The 22,941-nt window shown below is 50.9% G+C and overlaps 1 protein-coding gene across 1 annotated transcript in view; it reads left to right on the top strand.

Moving 5' to 3' along the window:
- GRIK4 (glutamate ionotropic receptor kainate type subunit 4) overlaps positions 1 to 22,941 on the top strand; it is a 296,004-nt gene that overhangs the window by 105,142 nt on the left and 167,921 nt on the right. Inside the window, exon 2 of the mRNA XM_069468807.1 lies at positions 15,903 to 16,067. Coding sequence (XP_069324908.1) covers positions 15,903 to 16,067 — 165 coding nt within the window. The remainder of the gene's footprint in view (positions 1 to 15,902; positions 16,068 to 22,941) is intronic.

Raw genomic sequence — 22,941 nt, 5'->3', positions numbered from 1 at the left:
CTGCCCTGTTCCGGCTCTTTCCCTGGGGGAGGATGACAATGAATAAAAAGATCTGTTACTTATGCTTTGATCTCCTGGGAAGAGAGACCCATAACTCCCAGGTGGAAACTATCAAAGTAATGGCCTTTCAGATTTTTCCAGCCACATTCTTGCAAAGAACTCAAAGCAGTTCTAATCTGTCATTTTCTCTGGCTTGCCCTTTTCCTTGGGGTAGGAGGAGATCTGCATGAACCAAACGTGTCATGAGTCACACTTGTAGCTCCCATTGTAATGCCGTTCTGATCCAAGGTGGCAGCGCCCTGCCTTGTAAACTCTAGTGGGCATGGCACTCATTTTTTCACAGCTTTGGGTAAAATACAGAGAGAAGAACTCCCCCACCCCCTGGTGTTATGGCTCAGGGTCTCCTTCCCTGAACCAGGGAGGTGACATGATGTGACGGTGATGTAACGTGGTGGAGATTGACGGGTGGGTCAGAAGACAACATGGAATGGTGTTGGCTCAGAGGTGAGCGGATTCTTGGGATGGCACCTGTCAGCAGCCCAGCTGAGCTCGTGTTTCAGAGTCGGCCAGGCTCGTGTGGCTTGTGATCGCTACCCTCTCTCCCCACCCCCCCCGACCATCTCCCCAGTTAGTCCCCGAGTCTTTGGGAGTAGGGGCTGGAGCTGCCTCATGTCTTCAAGTCCTGTGTTCTCAGTGCGTCTACCCCACTAGCGCCTGGTGCAAGTTAGGTGCTCAATAAATGTTCATCAAATTGAATTACCCCAGACAACAAAGCTGACCTAGGCTCAGTCGCTTCTGGAGTTAAAGGGCAGACCTTGCCTGCCATCTTTGTATGCAGTAGACCCAGTAAGGCTCCCCGCAGCCCCCATTGCTCCCCACCCTTTCTGCCTTCATTCCCGCTCTGTCCCATCAGTCAGCCAGAAGACTGTCACCAGCGGCCATTAGACAAGACAAACGGGCGACTCCAGCCCACTGTTTCTGCGCCCCAGCCTGCACTGTGTGCAGTGAGCCGTGAGAGTGGGCGTGCTGGGCACCACCCCGCCACAGTCCTGCATTGGGCCCGGTCTGCGCTGGACAGGGGAGCTGTCCAGACACAGTTGGGGGCTCCCCTGTGACAGAGAATGCATGGGGACTGTCCTCCCCAAAAGAAAACCTGGAGGGAGGTAACAAGGTCCAGAGAGAAAGGAACAGGAGGTGAACTGGGAATATCAATCAGGTATCCAGAGACCTCACATAGTGGCCATATTTTATTAACATAAGGCACCGAATGCAGATATAATTGCCAGGTATGCCAGGGACTTTATTTGTCAATTTTTTCCCAGGGGCCATGTCCTTTAGTTAACTGTGGGAGTATGAAATATTGAGGGATGGACCAAAAGGTGAACCTGCTGCCAGAGTCCAGCAATTAACTCACATCAGGACCAAGTGTTTTAACCTGTTTGGAAGGCACACGTGCCTAACGTTTGCCTGGCCCTGTGCTGAGGTCTAGGGGGACACCAGACAAGAGGAGACGTGGCTCCTGAGTCCAGGGTGTTCCGGGTTTCGACAGCAGTCCATGGCTCGGGGAAATGGTGCTCCCCAGCACCTGGGGCAACTTCCTTCCACACACAGGCCCCATCGCCATCCTCTCTGCTGCTCCTGCTCCGTCCCCAGCTCACCTGGCCCCCAGGCCCTTTCAGCACCGAGCCCATAGCTCGCGGCCCCCTCCGCTTGCCGGCCCTGTCAGGTGGAGGCTTCCCTCCCACCCGTGTCCAGAGCCACTGCTCGCTCCAGAGAGTGGCGGCTGCATTTCCCTCTCCCCACAGTGCAGCTTCCAAACATCTCCCCCACTGTTCCCTAGTACATGTCCCCACTTGCCTTGTGCCTGCCCTTCTCATGCAGGTGAGACTCCGGGCCCCTAGCCTTGCCCTCGCCCATCATCCTCGGTGCCCCCCTGGCCGTCCCCTGGTGCCATTGCCTTGGGGCTCCTCTGGGTCATGGCTGCCCTGGAGCCTCTGCTTCTCAAACCTTGCACGTCCAACTCCCACTGAAACCAGGTTCGACCCCCTCGTTCCCACTGCTCCTGCTCTTCCTCGAGTCCTTGTGTCTGCATATTCCAAATATTCTGCAGCTTCTCGTCCCCACCGGGGCCAACCCATCAGACAGCTTTTTCTGAGTTTTACTCCCTTTCCTGACCAGTGGAAAAAACATAGCTGGTCGCCCACACCACGTTCCTGTCAGCACTGTCAGCCCCTCGGTCCCCTACCCTGCCCACCCATCACCTCCTGCTCTTGAGAGCTGTGACATCTGTCTGCCTTGCTTTTGTCTGTGCCCCGAGGCTGCTTTCAGAAACACACTGATGATGTCCCTTAATTTCAGCTGGGCCCAAACAGAAATATATTTACATATCAGAACAGCTATTCCAAGATTTTGCCTGAAGCCGTCTACCCCATCTTTGTCATTCTTGCTCACAGAAGTGGAAGGCCTTTCCTCTTCTTAGAGAAAAGCTATCCAGCACAGTGTCTTTCTCAGCTGCCTCCCCATGTTTATTTACAGCCGTATCAGTCAGTCTTAGTTACACCTGCGCTATCCAATATGGTAGCCACTAGTATTGAGCACTTGGAATGTGGCTAGTTTGAATGGAAATGTGCTGGAAATACAAAAGGCACACTGGATTTTGATGTTTTCATATGAAAACAAGAATACAAAATACCTCAATGGTTTTTGTATTGATTAGTTGTTAAAACAATAGTATTTGGAAAATTTGGCTAAAGAAAATGTTAAAATGAATTTCGTCTACTTCTTTTCCTTTTTTTTTTTTCTTTCTTTTTTTTTTGAGACAGAGTCTCACTTTCTCACCTGGGCTAGAGTGCAATAGCCTCATCATAGCTCACTGCAACCCCAAACTACTGGGCTCAAGTGATCCTCCTGCCTCAGCCTCCTGAGTAGCTGGGACTGCAGGCATGCACCCGGCTAATTTTTCTGTTTTTTATGGAGACAGGGTCTCGCTCTTGCTCAGGCTGGTCTTGAACTCCTGACCTCAAGGGATCCTCCTGCTTTGGCCTCCCAAAGTGCTAGGATTATAGGCATGAGCCACCAGGCCTACCCTCACCTATTTCTTTCGGTATTTTAAAATGTGGCTACGAGAAAATTGCAATACCATGTGTGGCTTGCATTGTATTTCTATTGCACAGCACTGAGTGGGAATTCGGGCTGAGCCACAGTGACACAGTCACCTGAAATGCAGTAGCTCCGAGACAGAAGTGTTTTACTCTCACACATAAACCTACAGGTCCGTGGTGGTGCAAAGATGGGGGCTGGTAAGGAACATTGCCACTGTCAACATGGGGTCCACACGTCCCCATTGTCACCATTTCCAACCAGCAGAAATGGGAAGGAATGTCCAGGGCAAGGAGATGACCTGGAGGTTCTGGTCACTTTACTCCCATTTGTTAGCCCAAGTCCAGCCCTTGGCCTCCTGAGCTCAAGGAGGCTGGTAAATGTAGTCTGAGTTGGGCAGCTGGGCATCCAGGTAAAATGCAGGGTGTTGCACTACTAAAAGGAAGAAAAGGGGAAAGGCCCCGGTGGGTGAGCAGTCTTTGCCAGGCCTTGTCCCTCTTCCCTGCCCTGTTAGGGGAGGAGCCGTCCCTTCTTCCACCCAGATGAACCTGCACCAGTGCTCTGGGCTCTTTCTCCATCTGCCTTTTTACGGGGCTTACTTCAGACAGCCCCTTTCTTCTGATATTCCCAGCTCCCTGCCACTGGCTCCTCCCTCAGAGCCCTCCCATTGGAATTTAAACACCCTTCTGGGACTGTGTGCTTCCCTCCATCTTTTGTCCTAATGCCACCCCCTCCCTTCCAGGAGAAGCCACTTGGCTCTCTCCATACGTCTCACTTGCTCCTGCACCTGCTGCCATCTAAATGCTGCCCCCTCTCCCCACCCTGGAAGGGCTTTTACTGACTTTCCCGGTGACCTCCTAATTGTCCAGCCTCATGGAGAATTCTCGATCCTTGTTTTATTTGACTTCTGCTCTCCTTAGATCCTCTGGCCTGATCATTGCTTCGGTCTCTTCCCTGGCACTCTCCCCAAGAGGTGAGTCCCCAGGTTCTTAGCCAGATTCCTCCTCTCTCCTTACCCACTGCCCTATGCCAGATCCAAGTTGTCACTACCCCTCACCCTGGGGACTCCCAGATCTATGCCTCCAGCCTGGACCATTCTCCAGAGAGCAAGGCCAGTAACTTTGTCACTAAATAGTGTGCTTCAAATGTAACAAATACCACACCAAAATCATCATCTTTGGCCTTCTCCAAAAACAAAAAGCACAACCCTCCTCTCTATACCTCACGCCCCTCCCCCCTGCCCTGGTCTTTATCCTGGCCAGTGATGTCGCCATCTCCATAGCAAGTGAGACCAGGAACCCTCCTCTTCTCCCACCCCAGTCATCTGCCCTCCCCCGTTGGCTTTCATTCTGCCTGGTAATCTCCCTGGAATCGGCTCCGTCTCTTTGATCGTCCCTGCCCTGCCCCTCAGCACCTGCCTCCTTTCTCTTTCCTGGACTGTGAAAATAACCTGCAGGCTGATCTTCCCAGCTCATATTTCTACTCTCTGCTGTAGTACATCTACAGAGTGGTGGCCCTACAATGCAGGTCTTATGATATCGTCACCTGTTGTTCCTCTGCACCTTCGGGGCACCATCCCAGTCCCCAGTGAGGCGTGCACAGTCCTTCATGCCCTGGCTCTTGTCCTCCCACCCGGCCTCCCCTGCCAGGTGCTCAGGCCCCTAGCACCAGCTGAGCCAGTCACCCCAGGCTTCCTCGTGCCTGGCGGGGCTCTGCACACTGGAACACCCCTCGCTTCCCTCCCTCCCTGGGAAATTCACTCTCCTACTTCAAGGCTGCCTCCTCTGTGAAGCCTGGCAGGTAGCAGGCACTTAACATGTATGTGGTAAATAAATGCATGGGGCCTTCCCTAGAATTTGCCCTGCCACCTGGAAGAGTTTGTCTGTGCTTCCCTAGAATTTTGAGACTTTCTTTATGGAACCACTTACTTTGTTGTACAGTAAAAGTTCCTCCCCTGCACTCAGGATATCTTCAAGAGCCCAGGACTTGGTCTTAGTTGCTGTGATTTCTCAGCACATGAACGCCTGGTTCATGCCTGGAGCGTAGTAAGATTTTGTCACATCACTTACAATACTGGGTTGCGGCTGTTAGCTTATATGGCCATGTCTTCCTCCGGACACTTTGAAAGCAGAGGCACATCTTATCCTTCTCTGTGTACATAGCATCTTACTTAAGATAGGTGTTTAATAGGTATTTGATGATACTAGTAATTAAGGGAATGAATAAATGAATTACCCATGTCCGTTATAAAGCACAGGATTAAGCACTAAATGAACAGTGCAGACAGTAAGTGCTGCGGGGGACTGGAGGAGAGTGAAGACAGCATGAGCCTGGGGCCAGGCGGGAGTGGGCCATGAGAATGGGAGTAATTAGGCAGGATTTGGATATGGGTAAAGAAAAGCTTTCCGGGAAGAAGAGACCAACTGGACAAAAAAACACAGGCTGAAGTGACATGCTCTCTTCAGTGTTCAGCAAGGACAACCTAGGTGTAGCTAAGCGGTCATGAAATTCAGTATAACGAGAGCCTGGAAAGGCAGCTGGGGCCAGATTGCGGAGGGTGTGAGGGCCAGGCAGGGGACTGCAGTGGGGAGCAGCTGGATTGGTGCGAGAGAGACTGGAGGCAGGAGGCAGGGCAGGAGCGTTGCGGGAGAAAGCAGAGGGTGGTGGGGGGAACAGAGGGGGCAGCAGGTGTCAGGCAGATCCCTCGGCAGAGAAGCCCCTAGTGCCTGAGCGGGTGGAGGGGCCGAGGGGACGGCAAGAAGCAAGACAGCTCTGCCAGGGATCTGCACGGGGACACCTGGTGCCATGACTTGAAACCAGGAAGTCAGAAAGAGCCCCCGAGTCTATGAAAAGACCACGAGTTACACTTGGGATGTAGAGTTTGGAAGGACCTCCAAGGGGACATTTCCTTTTTTTTTTTTTTTTTTATGGTTTTTTTTTTGAGACAGAGTCTCACTCTGTTGCCCGGGCTAGAGTGCCATGGCATCAGCCTCGCTCACAGCAACCTCAAACTCCTGGCCTCAAGCGATCCTCCTGCCTCAGCCTCCCGAGTAGCTGGGACTACAGGCATGCGCCACCATGCCTAGCTAATTTTTTCTATATAGATTTTTAGTTGTCCATATAATTTCTTTCTATTTTTAGTAGAGACGGGGTCTCGCTCTTGCTCAGGCTGGTCTTGAACTCTTGAGCTCAAACGATCCACCCACCTCGGCCTCCCAGAGTGCTAGGATTACAGGCGTGAGCCACCGTGCCCGGCCGACATTTCCTATTAGCAGCCAGAAATGGGAGTTTGATGTGTGGATGAGAGTTGAGAGTGGAGATAGGAATTCTGGAGCTATCTGCATAGGGCTGATGGTTGGGAATCAGTAAGTTCTTTAGGGGAGAAAGCAGACAATGAGGAGAGAACGGACTGGGGCTCAATCCAGACTGTGAGATTCTGGGAACACGCACAGCTAGGGTTATACAGAAGAGGGAGGGGGTGGGGGGAGAACCTGGGGAGCATGAGAATTTTTGTTCTCCCACAGCCCTGCCGACACTTGGTATGGTCAAGCTTTTTAATTTTAGCCATTCTGATAGATTTGTAGTGATATCTCATTATGGTTTTAATTTGCATTTCCCCAGTGACTAGTGATGTTGAACATATTTTTACCTGCTTATTTCACACCCAGATAACTTCTCTGGTGAAGTGTCTATTCAAATCTTTTGCCCATTTAGAAAACTGGATTTTTTTTTTTTTATTATCAAGTTTTGACAGTTCATCATCTATTCTGGACCCAAGTCCTTTATCTGGTATATGCTTTGCACGTAACATTTTCTCCCAGCCCGCGGCTTGTCTTTTATTTTTAATTTTGATGATGTCCAGTTTACCATTTTTTAAAAATTTTATGGATTGTGCTTTTGATGTCATATCTAAGAAATGTTTGTCTAACTCAAGGCCATGAAGATTTTCTTCTAAAAGATTGATAGTTTTAAGTTTTATCTTCATGCCTACGGTGCATTTTGTGTTAATTTTTGCATATTGTGTGAGATAGGGTTTGACATTCTTTTTTTTTTTTTTTCTTTAACATATGATATCCAACTGTTCTGGTACCATTTGTTGAAAAGACCATTTTTTTTTTCACTGTACCTTTGTCAAAATCAGTTTTCCATAAATGTATGGATCAGAGTAGTAATTCTGAAGGAAGGAAGAAAAGTTGGCATGAATCTCTCGAAAGCTAAGACAAGTTTAGCTCAAATATTTATAAAGTACCTCCTGTTGTCAGGCACTGGGGATAGAAAGAATTAAAGAGTGAAAGTTGAAGACTAAACCAGCGATTGAAAGGCAGGATAAGGTGCATGTGTTTCTGCGAAAACCATTGTTGGGGTGCTTGCTTGGGGAAGGATTCCTGAAGGAGGGGATGTCTGAGCTGAGGACTCACCCTGAGTGAGCGTGGTGAGCGAGCAGAGGTGTGCGGGCAGGCAGCAGCACCGTGTGTGTGCGTGTGTGCATGTGTGTACGTGCACATGTGCTGGTGTGCAGGGCTGCCATGGGTAGTTTATTATTTCTAGAAGGTAGAAACGAATGAGCAGGGAAGCAGAATGTAAGTTTCAAGAGCGAGAATCAAGTCAGGTCTTGCCTGCCACACCAAGGAATTCCATTTATTTTTAGGGAGAAAGCTTTTTAAGCAGCGGTTTCCACTTCAAAGTGGTCAGTCTGGCCTCTGTGAGGGGGAGTGATTGGGGGGTGCCAGGGTGGTGGTCATGCCAGACTGGAGGCAGGAAAAGCAGGTAAAGAGTTAAGAGGCTGCAATTTGGTCATGGCGATGAAAGGACTGAACTAGGACGGCGGTGTTAAGACTAGAGAGAAGAGGACTGATTTGAGATAGACCGAGGAGGTAAAACCAGAAGCAATTAGTGACTGGTTATTGGGAGGTGAGGAGCTGGGTGAGGGCATGGTGCCTGGGTGGCTGGTGCTGCCATTAACTAAATCTGGGAATATGACAGGAAGGATATAGGAGGGAAGAGGGTGAGTTTACTTTGGGTCTTGATAAGTTTGAGATGCTCTTGGAACATTTACATGGAGATGCCACGAGGCCACTGGGTAAAGTAAAGCATCCCCAGGAAGGTGGCCGTGAACGAGATCACTTAGGAAGCTCCTGGGAGTAAGGCAAAAGGGGGCTCTGAAAGACCTTGGGGTTCACCAGTGTTTTTAAGGGGTGGGCAGTAAAGGAGTGTACCTGGAAAGAATGGCCGGAGAAGTAGGAGGACCCTGGGAGAGTAGTCTCATGGAAGCCAAGGACTTTGAGAGTCTCAAGCAAGAAAGAATGGTCTGAACTCTCAGATGCAAAGGAAACGTCAACCAAGGAGGCAGCCCAATGAAGAGGTCTAGCAGCTCACAGGTCCTGGGCCCAGGCTGCTGTTAAGAGCTCTGTCATCTTGGGCAAGTTGCCAGCTTGCCCCTTTCTCACTTTTCTCACCTCTGAAATGGAATAACAAGTTGTGTGAGATTTAAATGAGATAATAGATAACATATTCTCAGAACAGCATCGGGCAGGTACTAAACAATAATCCCAGCTAGTGGCATAATTACACAAGGAACTGAAAGTCCACCAATTTTGAAAAATTGGTTGTTGATGTTGACTTTGTGAAAGCAGTCTGAGTAGGGTAGTCGGCACAGAATGCAGATTGCAGGGGGCCGAGGAGAACGTGGGATGGGGTGAAGTTGACAAACACCAAGTAAGCATTGGAGAAGCCTGGCTTGCCTTGAAGGTGAGAGAGAAGGCAGGGCCAGGGGCACGCATGGTCAGTGTGGTCAGTGGAGGGTCTGCACGGGAGGGGAGGACCTTCACCATGTGTTGGTACAGGGGGATGGGCTGGTCTCGGGGAGAGCCCAAAGGTGAGGGAGGGGAGGGAGGCATGGTGAGGCCGAGTCCCGGGGAGAGGAGGGCAGGCTGGGGAGGCTCTCCTGGAACAGGAGCCCTCATTATCTGAGCCTGTTGGGCAGGTGTGGGGCACAAAGTCGAGGCAGTTCACTGGGCGTGGCCTGCACTTAACCACCGTGAGGCGAGTATGAGGGGCTGAGAGCTGGGCAATGGTGAGAGGGGAAGGTCCGTGTTCCAGGCTGCATTGTGGCCCCTCTAAACTCATGTGTTGAAGCCCTAACCCACAATATGTTAGAATATGACTGTATTTGGGGCTAGAGTCTTCAAAGAGCTAGTTAAGTTAAAATGAGGTCATTAGGTTGGGCCCTAATCCAATTTGACTGGTGTCCTCACAAGAGGAGGGATCCTGACCCAGACACACACAGAGGAAGGCAGGACCAGTGCGGGCACGGGGAGGAGGCGCCGTCTGCAAGCCAAGGAGACAGGCCTCAGGGGACACCACCCCTGCCAACGCCTGGATCTCAGACTTCAGCCTCCAGGATTGTGAGAAAATAAATCTCTGTTGTTTAAGCCACCCAGGCTGTGATCCTCTGCCATGGCAGCCCCGGCCAATGGAAACGAAGGGTCCGTAAGATGGGAGGACTAGTCAAGCAAGGCAGAGGGCTGGTGCTGGCCCAGGGGTGCACCCCAGGTGGGCATGAAGGTGTGAATTGGTGGTGGGCACCACCTGCACAGTGGTGTGATTTTCTCCAGCAGGGGACAATAGGGCTGAAGAGAGGGACACTGAGAGGACGGAGGTGCCAGATGAGTGATGGGCGTGGGGCTGTGGCCGGGGATGTGGGGTCAGCTGGGGAGCAAAGCTAACTGGCTCCCCGGGGCTCCAGCCATCTCTTTTTCTTGTTAACAGGGCTCTGACCGGCCGAGCCACACAGCCACAGGCAGCATTCTAGATACTGCCCATAAAGACTCTCCAATAAAACCTCTTTATTCTGCCCCCCAAAGAGGTGAGAGTTACTGAAGTGCTTGGAAATCTTCAGCAGCGAGTCCCTGGAAGGACTAAAGGGTTAAGGAGGCTGATTTTCCAACCTGAGGGGTTGTGGAGGGAGGGCAGCCCCAGCACAGCTTACAGAGGTGCGCGGAGAGCAGGAGGAGACCACCAGCCCCCGAGTGCCCTGGGGACCACCGCCCCGAGGCCCGGGCACATAGCGCTGCTGACAGTCCACTGTCGGGTGCCACATCTGCTACCGGCTGTCGGGGATGAAGAGTCAAGTGGCCTCGAATTATTCATCCGCTCAGTAACCAGTCATTAAGGTCCTACTCCGTGTCCAGAACTGTGCAGTTACGGAGATGAATCAAGTGAGGTCCTCATGCTCGAGGAGCTGAAAAGATAGACAAATAGGCATAATGGATAAGTCAAAAGTGGTCTGTGCCTAATGAAAGGTCCAGAGAAATTTCTGCGGGAGTTCAAAGGAAGGGGAAATTAATTTGGGATGGGGAATCTGGGAAGATTCAAAGGAAAGAAGGATTACTCTGGGCCTTGAAGTGCAGCCGTCCCTTGGGATCCCCAGGGGATGGGTCCCAGGGCCACCTGAGGATGCTCGAATGTGGAGGTGCTCGCGTCCCCGATATAAAGTGGCATAGCATTTGCGTGTAACCTCTGCGCAGCCTCCCGTACACTTTAAATCATCTCTAGATTACTTATAATATCGAATACAGGGTGAATGCTATTGTAATCGTTGTTATGCTGTATTGCGTTTTATTTGTATTATTTTATATTGTTATATTGTTGTTTTTATTGTTGTTTTCCCCTGAATATTTCCTATTGGTTGGTTGAATCTGAGGATGCAGAACACGCTGATACATGGAGGGCCGAGCACACAAGCAGTTGAGGATATTCATAGACACAGAAGAAAGATAAACACCTCTCCACGGCCTATTGGAGTGGCGGGGGTCTCTCAGGAAGTCCAAGGGGAAAGAGCACTGCCGCTGGGGGCTGGGGGGCAGGGAGGGCTTTCTGGAAGATGAGAGTCTGAGAGAGAGAAGCAGAGGCCCAGTAGGGAAGGGGCAACAAGGGACAGGGACAGTGTCAGCAAAGGTGTGGAGGAGGGAACATAGGCCAGGCCAGGTCCTGACATGGAGGCACTGTCACGGTGGGGGTGGCTGGAGGGGGATGTTGTTGCTGCAAAGGTGCGTGGAAGCCAGAGAGTTGGGGGCCTGAGGCCATTCCAGAGACTCCGCTGGGACCAACCCTTCAGGCAGTGGGGAGGTCCTCAGGGCCTCGAGCAGGTCAGTGGCCATCTGCTCTCTCCTGGGTAGTCCTGGTCACTCTCATTAGGGGTGAGCTGGAAAGTTGCCCGGGGCAGAGCCAGGCCTGCCAGCCCCAGGGAAGAAGTCCTCTCCAGAGTGGACATAAGCATGGGACGGGAACACGGAGAGCAGCTTGGGGTGGAGGTGCACACGGTCAAAAGCCTGCCTTTCCTTGGCGTAAGCCTTAGAACCCAGAACTGGGCAGAGTTCAGTGCTTAGGACGCGTGGGGAGAAGGGCTCAATGTTAATGCAAAGGATCCCCGGCTTCCTGGGCGTGGAGGAAGCATCTTGAGTCCCCCTGGGTTTGGAAGAGTCATTGTGCACTGAGTCCCCATGGCTGGTCCCTGACTGTGTCTCCCCGTCTCAGCTCTGCCCTTGCTTCCGCCCCAGCCTCTCGTGGCTGCTGGGCTTTTCCGCAGAGCAGTCCCCAGAGCCAGAGGATGTGCCGGATCATATTGTTCCTCATTAGGCAGCAGCTGGGAACTCTGAACATCCCAGCCCAGCCAGGCAGCCGGGCCTGGGGGACGCAGCGCGGGCCAGGAGCATTAGCTGCACATTAAGTCTTGAGCATGCTGCTCTCCCCCATCCATCTGGTCCTCTCTCCTGGGACTGCTGAAGAACAAGTGTGCTGTTTGGTAACTGCCTGTTGGGGACATGTTCCTCTGGTGTCCCCAGAGAGCCTGAGCCTGCACCTTGGCTTTGGCGTCCACAGCCCTGGGACCCGGGTTCCTTCTGTCGTCCTAATTATTCTGATCCCAGCATGTTTGAAGCCAGACAGCCACAAGTCTGAGGATGCTCCCAGCCAGAAATTAATCACTGTCTAAAACCTAAAACCTAATGAAAGGAGGTCCCTGGATGGCACAGGGTTTAGTGGGGAGGGAGGACAGGATTTGGGATCTTAGTGAGTTGGTGAGGACCTGCCAAATAATGTCGAGTGCAGAGTCCTCAGACAGCGTTAGATGCCGTGGGAAGGGAACGAGGAATGGGGTGCAGAGGAGACCTCACGCTCCCCTTAATGTAAGATTCCCACGTTCCCTACCTGCATTATCCCTCGGTCTCAAAGGGTGTCCCATGATGCTCTTTGAGTTGATCGTCCCGTGTTACGTGGCTGGCTGTTGCCCTGCGCATCTGGGTTTATATTAGCATGTTGTCTTATTTAGTCAGCTCAGGCTGCCGTAACAAAATACCACAGACTGGGGGCTTAAGCTGCAGAACTGTATCTCTCACGGTGCTGGAGGCTGGAAGTCTAAGATCACGATCCCAGACAATTCGGTTCCTGGTGAGGCCCCTCTTCTTGGCTTACAAATAGCCACCTTCTCATTGTGTCCTCACGTGGTGGAGAGAGAGTGAGGGAACCCTCTGATGTCTCTTCTTATAAGGACACTAATCTTATCAGATCAGGGCCCCCCTCTTATGAGCTCATTTAATCTTCATTATCTCCTAAAGACCCTACTTCCAAATGCAGGCACTTTGGGGGTTAGAGCTTCAGCATATGAATTTGGTGGGGGGACCCAGTGAAGCCCATACCACACATCTTGAATGTGTATTTGGCCAAAAAAAAAAAAAAAAAAAAAACAGGGGAATATATGAAACTAATAGGTACTGGGACAGACCCTTTTGTGTGTCACGGGTGTAATGGTGCCCTTTGTGTCCTGATGAGGCAGAGGCAAGTCCACTGTGAGTCTGTAACATGAACAATCAGATCGAAACATTCCTGAGTTCTCAGGTCCACAGGGGACTTGTGATTATTTCCTGACATTATTTTATTAATTTATTCATTTTATCACAAGTGGTTTATTTGTTGAATCATTAGTAGGTTGTACCGTAGATGGAAAAGTTGGTAATCGTGGGCTCACCTGGCCCTGAGGCAAAGACAGCTGCCTCCAGTGTAAGATTTTCCCTGGGGTGGAGGGAGAAGAGGGAGGAGGGAGGTGGGGAAATCAGCTGGTGGAATTTTCAGAGGTCCAGAGTCCAGCCGCTTCCTGTGAGTGTCTCAGAGTGGATCTGCCTTGGTGAGACAGTGCCTGGAAGGCTCATGTCCCTCCCTAGGACACCCCCTTCTCTGCAGCCAGTCCCTGAGTCCTCATGAGAAGGACGATGAGCCATGGTCAGGGTGCCAGGTGTGAAGCCAGGCCAACCTGGGCTCACCCCTCTTTTCTACCACTCTCCAGACCTGCAGGCAGGTCACGTGACCTCTCTGCCCGCTGATTTCTCATCTCCAAGTGAAGATAAGACGCCCATCTGACAGAGTTGTTGCAGAGGTTAAGTGAGGTTGCATGCACTAAGCACTCGATGCCAACGTTGTTCCTTCATACAAAGTCCATGTGTCACTGATCCACTGTCTCTTTCCCACAACCTGTGCTGGATGGCACTGCCAAGTCCTGACATTTCAGATGTCTCTTTTCCATGCTCTACAGCTTGGCAAATCTTTCCTATTATATTTTTAACAGCAAAACATTTTTTCCCCACATCAAATCTTATGTGGGACCCTAATACCTAGAAGTGGCAGATGTGGAGTTGTGGCCCTGGGAGCTGGCGCGAGGCTGGAGACCCCCAGTCAGCCTCCCCTCCACTTCTTGGAGGAGCCCAGGGGCCCTCCAAGGGACATCATTTGAGAATCATTCCTGTAGGCTGCCCCACTTCCTTTCCAGTCCCAGAGTCACCGTCCTGTCGCAGCACAGTGTAACTGTTTCAGCTCCGGAGTAACCATTTCATTCTGGTCCTGCTTCCCCGAGCATTCCAGACTCTTCAGCTACACGTGTACAGTCCTGTGGCCACTCCCGCAGGTGGCTGAGCCCCTCAGGTGCGCATAGACTTTGCTAGTTAATTCACAGACGTCCCCTTTATTTCCTGGGTCGTGGGATACACTTTTCGTTGCCCTATGCAGGGCCAACCTGAGTAAATGAAATTTAACTTTTATTGTTCAATGAGGTTATGCATATAAATAAATCCACAAATGAGGAAAAATGCTTCGTAATATTCTGTGTCCTGGTTTTTGGTTTGCAAGATGGGTCACAGTAGCTGTGGGAGTATACAGAAAAGACATCATGGAACCTGGGTCTCTCTGTCTACACCAGCCACACAGAGTCAGAGGCTAGCCGGAGGTGAAATCTATTTAGCTCGATCCTCTTGTGCTGCTTTTCTGAGTATTCATCTCTAAAAGATAAGGTTGGGTTTTTTTTTTTTCTCTATAATGGCTTTATTGAGATACAATTCACATACCACACAATTCAACAATTTAAATTGTATAATTCAGTGTTTTTTAGTATATTCCCAGAAGTGTGTGATCATTACCACAATCAATTTTTGAACATTTTTATCACCCCAGAAAGAAATACCGTGTGCGTTAGCAGCCACTCCTCGCTTCTCCCCAACTCTCCTGACCCTGGGTGACCACTCATCTTTCTGTCGCCATGGATTTACCTATTCTGGACATGTCATATAAAGGGAACCATCCATATGTGGTCTTTTGTGTCTGGCTTCTTTCACTTAGCATGTTTTTAAGGTTCATCCATGTTGCAGCATGTGTCAGTACTTTGTTCCTTTTTACTGTTGAATAATATTCCATTATATGGATAGACCACATTTTATTTATCAGTTGATGGACATTTGATTGGTTCCACTGTTTGGCAATTATGAATAATGCTGCCATATACTTCGTGTACTAGTTTTTGTGTGGAGATTTTCATTTTTGTAACTTCTCTATCAAGAGAACTAAGGATCTCAGTGTCTAGATTTATTTATTTCTTACCATGTGCAAGATACTGTGTTGAGCACGTACTATTTCACGTAATCTTCACAACAGCTCAAGGGGCAGGCGGTCTCCACTTCCTTACAAGGGAGGAAACCGAGTTTCCATCGCTAATAAGGGGTGGAGCTGGGATTTGAACCCAGTCCTCTGTGATATCATAGCATTTATTTATCCTGAACACGGCTTCCGGAGGTTGGGCGACTATGGTTACTGTCCCACTCCAGGCATCCACACTGTTTAAATCACACCAATTAAGTCTCTGTGTTGTGCTACTTACCTGCATTATCTTAAGGAATCCTCACACCTGCCCCATTAGGTGGTCTTACTGTTCCTAAAGTTCAGTGAGGAAAAGAGGTTCGGAGAAATGACACCGCTCCCCTTGGTGACCTGGTTCATTGGTGTCAGAGCCAGCGTTCAGCAGTGTCCTGCAGCCACTCCTTGCTACCACAGATCTCCCTCACAAACCTGGCCTCTTTTAGCCCCATCTCACCTCATATTTTCTCAAATGCCCGGAGTACGGTTTTCAAAGGACAGCCACTGTCTCCTTTCTTTGTGCACGCCTGCCTGTGTGCACGCAGACTTACGTCCCAGAGGACCCCTGTGCCCAGACCCAGGGACCCCATACAGACAGGACCCCTGGCGGCCCGTCATGGCATTACAGGGTCCCTGGGGTGCCGTCCACATTAGAATTCACTACAGCGCCTGCCCACAAACTGAGACCCCCCCTCCTCATGGAGAGACCTTGCTTGGGGGATGGCAGGGTGGAGAGGGACTTGGGGCGCTGCCTGGAGGAGGAAGGTGGCCACAGGGGAAGCTGGAGCGGGAGGAGAGGCAAGGGCAGCAGGTGGAGTACCAACTGTCTCCGTGTGGTTGCCTGCCCACAGCTGCTATCCTGGACGACCCCATGGAGTGCAGCAGAGGGGAGCGGCTCTCCATCACCCTGGCCAAGAACCGCATCAACCGCGCTCCCGAGAGACTGGGCAAGGCCAAGGTCGAAGTGGACATCTTTGAGCTTCTCAGAGACAGCGAGTACGAGACTGCAGAAACCAGTACGTAGAATGGGCAGCGCTGCCTTCTCCCTCCCTTGCTGCAGAGGACGAGCTGTTGGTGTGAACTGCACCCTTTGCCAGGCCTCTGACGTAGATATTTCCAGGGGAAGGAGAGAAGCATGAACCAGGGGCCCTAGGAGGCTCGTGGCATAGATGAGTTTCCCAGGTTTTGCTGTGAATCACATGCAGAGTAGAATTAAGACAGGATGCTCAAACCATTCATTCATCCACCCACTCATTCATTGCTTCATGTATTGATTCATCCATCTCCTGGACATTTGCACACAAATCCCGAAATGAAATCTTGTGTGTGATTAAGAAAGAAGAGATACAGCTGGTCCAAGGGAAGCTACACCATTGTCCGTCTGATTGCTTGTCCTGCCTTCTTGTGCCGAGGGAGTGTTGTCGGGGGGAAACAAGACTCGGGGTGGGGTTTAGCCACTCACTCTCCGGGTAACCTCAGACAGGCCAGGTCACTTATCTGAATCTTAGTTTCTTCATCTGTAAAATGGGAATGCCAGGTTCTACTCTGCAAATCTGGAAGGTTGTTGTGAGATTTAAATTACTTAATATATAGGAAAATCTGTGAATTGCAGCGTTTCATAAACACACGCAGTCTGTCATTCAGGTCACCCATATGGAGCCCCTATTATGCACTGGGCACAGCTTTTACTTCTCACAATAGCCTGAGAGTTAAATCTTACTACCTTCCCTTTAGAAAAGAAACTGAGGCTCAATAATTTGCCCGACCACAGAGCTAGTCCATGGCATGGTCCTGGGCCCTGCAAGCCCAGCGTACAATCCACCGCACCTCTCTGCAATCCTCTAATGTGCTGCTGGTATTACCTTGGCAGCTTTACAGGATTAGGCCCACATTACTGGGCTGGAGGCTTGTAGCTAAGCTGGAAATGAACAGCTCCAGTTCAGAGGGAAGGAGAAGAGCCCTGTAGCCCAGACAGATGATAGCATCTATTCCCTAAGACTTTGAAGAGTCCCTGTCTCTTCCCTTTCTAGTCCATCTGAACCTTTAACAACACTCAATGACAAAAATACATAAACAGAATAAAACAAGTTGCTCAAGTATGTGTGTCAGACATCTGGTCTTCCATCTGAAGATCCAGCAATGCTCCAGCCTGGGCTGGTAGGATTGTAAGAAAAGGAACACATTCACTCTGGCCCTGGCCCAGTAGGTGGGTATTGTGGGGCTCCAGAGGGGGGAAGAAGGGGAGGTCACAGCGGCTCTGGAGACCCACCAGCCTCTCTCTCTCTTTCTCTAACAGTTTCCTTAATGCTCTTGCAGTATTGCATCCACACTCTTTCCCTGCTGCTAGTTTGGTTTCCCTGGTTTATTCATTTTGCACCTGTCCCATAATGGCTACCCAGGCCTGATTTACTCTTTGTTTATTCATATGAGAACTTTTATTGAGCATTTACTACATTTCAGGCACAATTCAGGTTATCGCGCACTGGGAACGACACAGAAAACCAGACAGACAGATGGTTTACAGGCTCTTTTCAGAGTGCACATCAGCGGCAGCTTCCCTCAGCACCTCTTAGTCTCTGGATCCCCAGGGTCTGGATCACCTGGACCAGCTCAGCTTACTGTGCGGCTGGTCTGACGAGTTGCAGGTGTTGGCCAGACTGCCTAATACAGCCCTGGGGAGAGTGTCCACTTCCGGTCCAGTAGCTGTGACTGAGGGAGGTTCACACTGTACAGAGCAGGGCCATTGAGGCCAGATGGATGTATGCGCACAGATTCCTCCAGAAGACGGCACAGAGGAACAAGTACCTAACTAGTCATTCATTTATTAATTCATTCAGTCAATAAATTATTTAGTGAGCACCTATTATGTTTTATTCCAGGCAAAAATGATTCATCGGGGAACAGACAAAAATCTTAGCTGCCACAGAAGTTAATTTCTAGTATAATGAAAGGAAAATTCAGATTTCCTAGGCCCTTTCAAATGAAATCAGAAATATCAGCAATGACGTCTTGTGAATCTCCTAGTCCAATCTGAAGTGCTTCTGTGTCCAGGAGGACAGGTCGCAGAAAAGCGCCCAGGTTTCTAAATAGTTCTGTAGTCTGTACTTTGAAAAACCAGCTCTTCTTTCCTTTTCTTCAGTTCTTCAGAGCGTCCATGCAGAACTGAGAGAGCAGAGATTGGCCCATCATGGATGGCATCGTTAGCAGATGTAAATTTCCTTTTCCAGTGACATGCAGCCTGGCTTAGTGAAGTCAGTGCATCTAAAATATTAAGCCAGATGAATCGGGAATAAAGGAAACTGATGTCTTTATTCCACATTACAGAGCTTTGGACATCTTTTTAATGTCCTTCTTTTAGACACCAAGTATTTTCTTAGCAAGTGGCCCTCAGTTCAGCTTTTACATCTCAGTGTGTTTGAGGCATGATTAGCATTCGTTAGAAAAGAGGGCTTCTGGATCATTCCACTCCAGAGGCCTTTCATCTGAAGCCAGAGTGTTGCCCCACAATGGCTTTTAAACACCACCCAGGTAGTTTAGAGAAAGGTTCCCGCCCAGCTCTTTTCCCTCCCAAAGTAAGGGGGCGGGTAGGTGCTGGATTAAACACCCACCACCTGTTGGCTGTTGCAGGATGCGGCAGGGATGGGGGGTGTCAGTGGCAGTGTTGGTGGAAGGAAGGCAGGAAGGAGACAGGATCCCTGGCTGGAGGAGGGCCAACAGCTCTGTGATCCCTGCTTTGGGGAAGTTACGTGGTATAAAGATTAGGAGCTTGGATTTTAGAATCAGACTGACCAGGTTTAGTTCCTGGCTCTACCATTTATTAGCTGCATTACATGGACAGGCTATTGAACCATCACGTGCCTCAGTTTCCTCATTTGTAAAACAGGGGCAATGGTGATACCACCTCATCGGATGGTTTGGAACATTCCACGAGACGGTATAGATGAAGTGCTTAGCACTGTGCACGTAGCAAGTATTCAGTAAGTGTCAGCTGTGGCTTCTGCTGTCGACTTTGCTCTCTCCCCCTCACACATCGCCTCCCTCTCACCTCTCTTTCCAACTTCAGCCACACGTAATGTGGCAGTGCTGTTTCCCAGGCTCTTCTCCAGTGCCCTGCTTAATGTCAGTGCCCATCATAATTGGATATTCCCCTTCTCTTTCCAGTTTTCTGGGCTTGATGCGTCTGACAGCTTTGAGCCTTTGCAAGAGGCGGGGACACCTCAAGCCAGTGGCTGCTCGGTGTCAGAGGCTGTGTTTTCCCTGGGCTAATGGCTCGGGACTAATTTGCACTATTAATTAGTAAACACGAGAGTGGCTCCGGAGCCCTGGACAATCCCCCAGCCCCACCCCTATCACCCTGTGGCCAGGGGATCTGCTTCAAGGAGATGAAAGAGACTCCAGTGATGATGTGTTTGGTTGTGGCAAATAGAGGCTCTGATTGAAGTTGGGGCTGTAGCAACCCAACGGGGTATGTTTGTACCTTACTTTCAGTAATAGGTGGGTTTCCCAAACTCTGTACACATCACATTTAATGAGTCGTATTCAGGGTGGGAGAGTCAGTCGAGGGAAGCAATGGTTATTGCAAGAATCAAAGATTATGAAGTGTGAAAAAGCTAACAGTGCTGGAGTCTAGCGGTCAACCCCCTCGTCTGATGGTTGAAAATGAGGTTCGGAGATGGGAAGGATCACACAGGGCATTAATTAATAGCCAACCTGGGAACTGGGAAGGTACGAGTAGAAAATCAGCCCCTGTTCTATCTGGCTCAGACAGACAGGTTTTCATGGGGTGGGTTTATTTAAAGTTAGGGTCACTTGTAGAGCTTCCTCCAACCACATCCCGCCACCCCTGCCCTTCTCCTGTCATCGCCCCGGGCTCCTGATGTTTGACTCCCTGCACGCAGCTCACAGATCTAAAATAATAGGGACGGACAGGGCCTCCAAGGTCATCTCCTGTCCCACCTGGCCCTTCCTTCTCTCCCTTCCATATCTCATCTGCATCTCAGCCTTTCTTTTGCAGGGAGCCGCCACAAAGCGTGCCCTCCCGGCTCCTATAGATCAGTGTGTCCCCCGCGGCTGACATATTAGAGCTGGGCTAAGTGTACTCCCCTTTACCACTCAGACACCCCGAGGCACTGGCCCTGCTGCTGCCAGAGCTGGTTTGAGGTTTAATTTACTGCAGAGCCAGAAGCAGGGGCCTCCCTATCAACCCCTCACTTTTGCCTCTGTTTGTCTCTGTGAGGCCAAGCTTGCTATCAGCTGTCCACAGTTTCCCCCTGAAACCAGAGACGCACTGGTTACCCCCAGAGTGGGACACGGTGTGTAGAGTTCCAGCTCTGTGTGGCTGCCCCTCCTGCACGGGCTTCCGAGCCTCTCCAGGCTCCACGGGCACGACCTCTGGCGATTCCGAGCTGCTGTTGGTAAGGGAGGGTTAGCATCCTCCATCAGTTCAGTAGAGTGAATGGAAGTCGCGTAAGGAAAAAAAAGTAAGAAGCCAGAAGAGAAAGGCACGCAAATAGCGATGAGCCATTCAACAACCATCATTGCTCCTCTTCTCGGAGTCACCCCGGTTGCACAGGCACAACGTGGACTCAGAGCTTAGAGATCATCTAGTCCAACCCCCTCATTTTACAGATGGGGAAACTGAGGCTGGTGATCTTCTCCAGGAAGAAGAAAGATCCACATATCTGACATAAATCCTAGGTGGCTGTTCAGAGGTGTGCCAGTGAGAGGCAGCAGGACGTCAGAGCTAGGATGTGTGCGGAGCAGGCTAGGGGGTCTGGGAAGGCCTCCAGAATGGACCTGGGCGGGTTCAATAGGTGAAGAGAGGGAATACGGCATCCAGGAAAATGGCGTAACACTAATAGCACGAGCAAAGGCTTGAGGAAGGAAACAACAGAGGACCTTGGGGCGTGGCTAAAATGCAGAGCTTACATGGGGCAGAGGAGAGGCCCTGGCTTAGGGAGCAGCACGGAACAGCTCTCAGAACTCAGGCTCTGGAGTTGGATGCACCAGGATCATCATCCTGGCTCTGTCAGCTCCTTGGGCTTATTTCCTAGGCCTGACATTCCTCACCTGTAAAATGGGAACAAGAAGAGCTCGCATTTCTTGAGGTTGTTATAAGTAAGCATTAAATGAGATGGTACTTAAATGACTTATAACTCTGCATACATTTGACCCATGAGTAGTAGCAGCAGAATTAGTATGGTAATCCTTCCTCTCAGGGTTGTTGTAAGGACTTAGGGTGGCAGTGTGTCTGCCAGCCAGGTGCCTGGCACTTGGACAGCCCTAGTAAATGGTGTCGTTGCTCACACAGGGGTTGGGACCAGGCTGAGAGCTTCGTGGGATCTGTGGCTGGTGAGGGGAGGCGGTAACAGCTTTGGGTCCTCCGACGTCCTGGGGTAGACCCAGGCACGACGGCACAGGGCCTGGCACTCCTGCCCTCACACGAGCCCTTCCGCAGCTGGAGGGCCAGCGAGGCCAGTCCGTTTAGGCCACTGTGCACTGCTAGAGAGTTCAGAATGGAACGCGCCCCTCAAAGCTTTGGCACGAGAGAGGAGATGGTTCTTTGGAGTTGATCGGGGCAGTTGTTCGCCTTGCCCTGGGACAAGGGCTTTGCATTGTGCTGGGCGTGCAGTGTAAGTGGGCACACAGAGACCTTGCCCTCCGGCTCCACTCGGGCTTCGGCATCCCGAAGTGTTTTTATGCAAAGGACCCCGAGTCCCCCCTGTTCTCCCTGCCCCATGTCTCCGTCAGCCCTGCAAGGCCGGGGTTGTTACCACACAGGCTGAGAGAGCAGCTGAGTGGCTTGTCAAGTGCCACACGTCAGTGAGCAGAACTCGGCCTCCTGAGCCCACCCGGAAGCTGCTCTTCCCTAGAGCGGCTGCCGTCGGTGGCACCTACCATAACCCCTCTGGACAATCGGCAACACAGCCAGACCCTTGCCCTCCCTGAACTGCCCTCTTTCTGGAAGGGACACCCTGTGACAACTCAGGAGAGGAGTAAGTTCTTCGAGCCCTGAGCCCTTCCTGTCCAGCCGGGTTCCTAGGGGAGCTCCAAGTCCACGCCATGGTGCTGGCAGTGCCGGCTTTTGAGAGGAAGAAGACCCTCCATGGGGTCACAACACCCTCATCGTGGCCTTTTATTTCAGCAGCTGCTCTGGCAATTGCCTTCCAACTCCTCTGCTGGCTGGAAAACTTAGTTGCCATGACAATGTCACTGGAGTCTCCTCTGTTCCCTCACTTCCCTGCTGGGAGGCAGGGGTAAAGCCACCTCCCTCCCCTGCCCTGCTCAGAGTCCCCACCCAGACGGCCAGGGCTGCCTGCACAGCCAGCCTTTGGGGGCGTATAGAGCGGAGGCCCTTTATAAGTGGTTTCCCTTTCTACTGAGCAAGGCATCCTTCGTAGGGAACAGAAGACCAATTCCCAAATCCCAGGAAATGCCCAGGCTGTGGCTGCTGGTACGATCATAATTCAATTTCACTGGACTCGTTTTGGATCATTTCAGTTCAGCTGAGCAAACCTCTGTTGAGCAATTCTTTTTTGCCAGGACTGGATCGACATGACCCTTGCCTTTAAGGAGTTCACGATCCGGTGAGGGAGATGGACACGTGGACACGTGTGTGAGGAGCTCAGTGCGGCAGGCACAGGTCCACAAACCCTTGAGGCCTGATATGTTTAGAATCCAGAACTTTTGAACCTGGGAAGGTCATGTGGTGCATATACTGTGCCTTAAGTTACATCTCCAGCAACGTCCCATACTTACGCACATGCATACTTATATTTGAATATTCACACACCAGCCTGCTTAGGGCAGAAGCTGGCCAGGAATTCAGAGAATAGGGAAGCTGCCCTGTCTCCTAAGGACAGCTGACTCAGAGCCGCAGTGTGATGCAGA

Source organism: Eulemur rufifrons, chromosome 6 (genome assembly GCF_041146395.1).
Source record: "Eulemur rufifrons isolate Redbay chromosome 6, OSU_ERuf_1, whole genome shotgun sequence".
Classification (NCBI taxonomy): domain Eukaryota; kingdom Metazoa; phylum Chordata; class Mammalia; order Primates; family Lemuridae; genus Eulemur; species Eulemur rufifrons.
The sequence above is the reverse complement of the archived record's forward strand: the minus strand, read 5'-3'. Positions and strand labels throughout refer to the sequence as shown.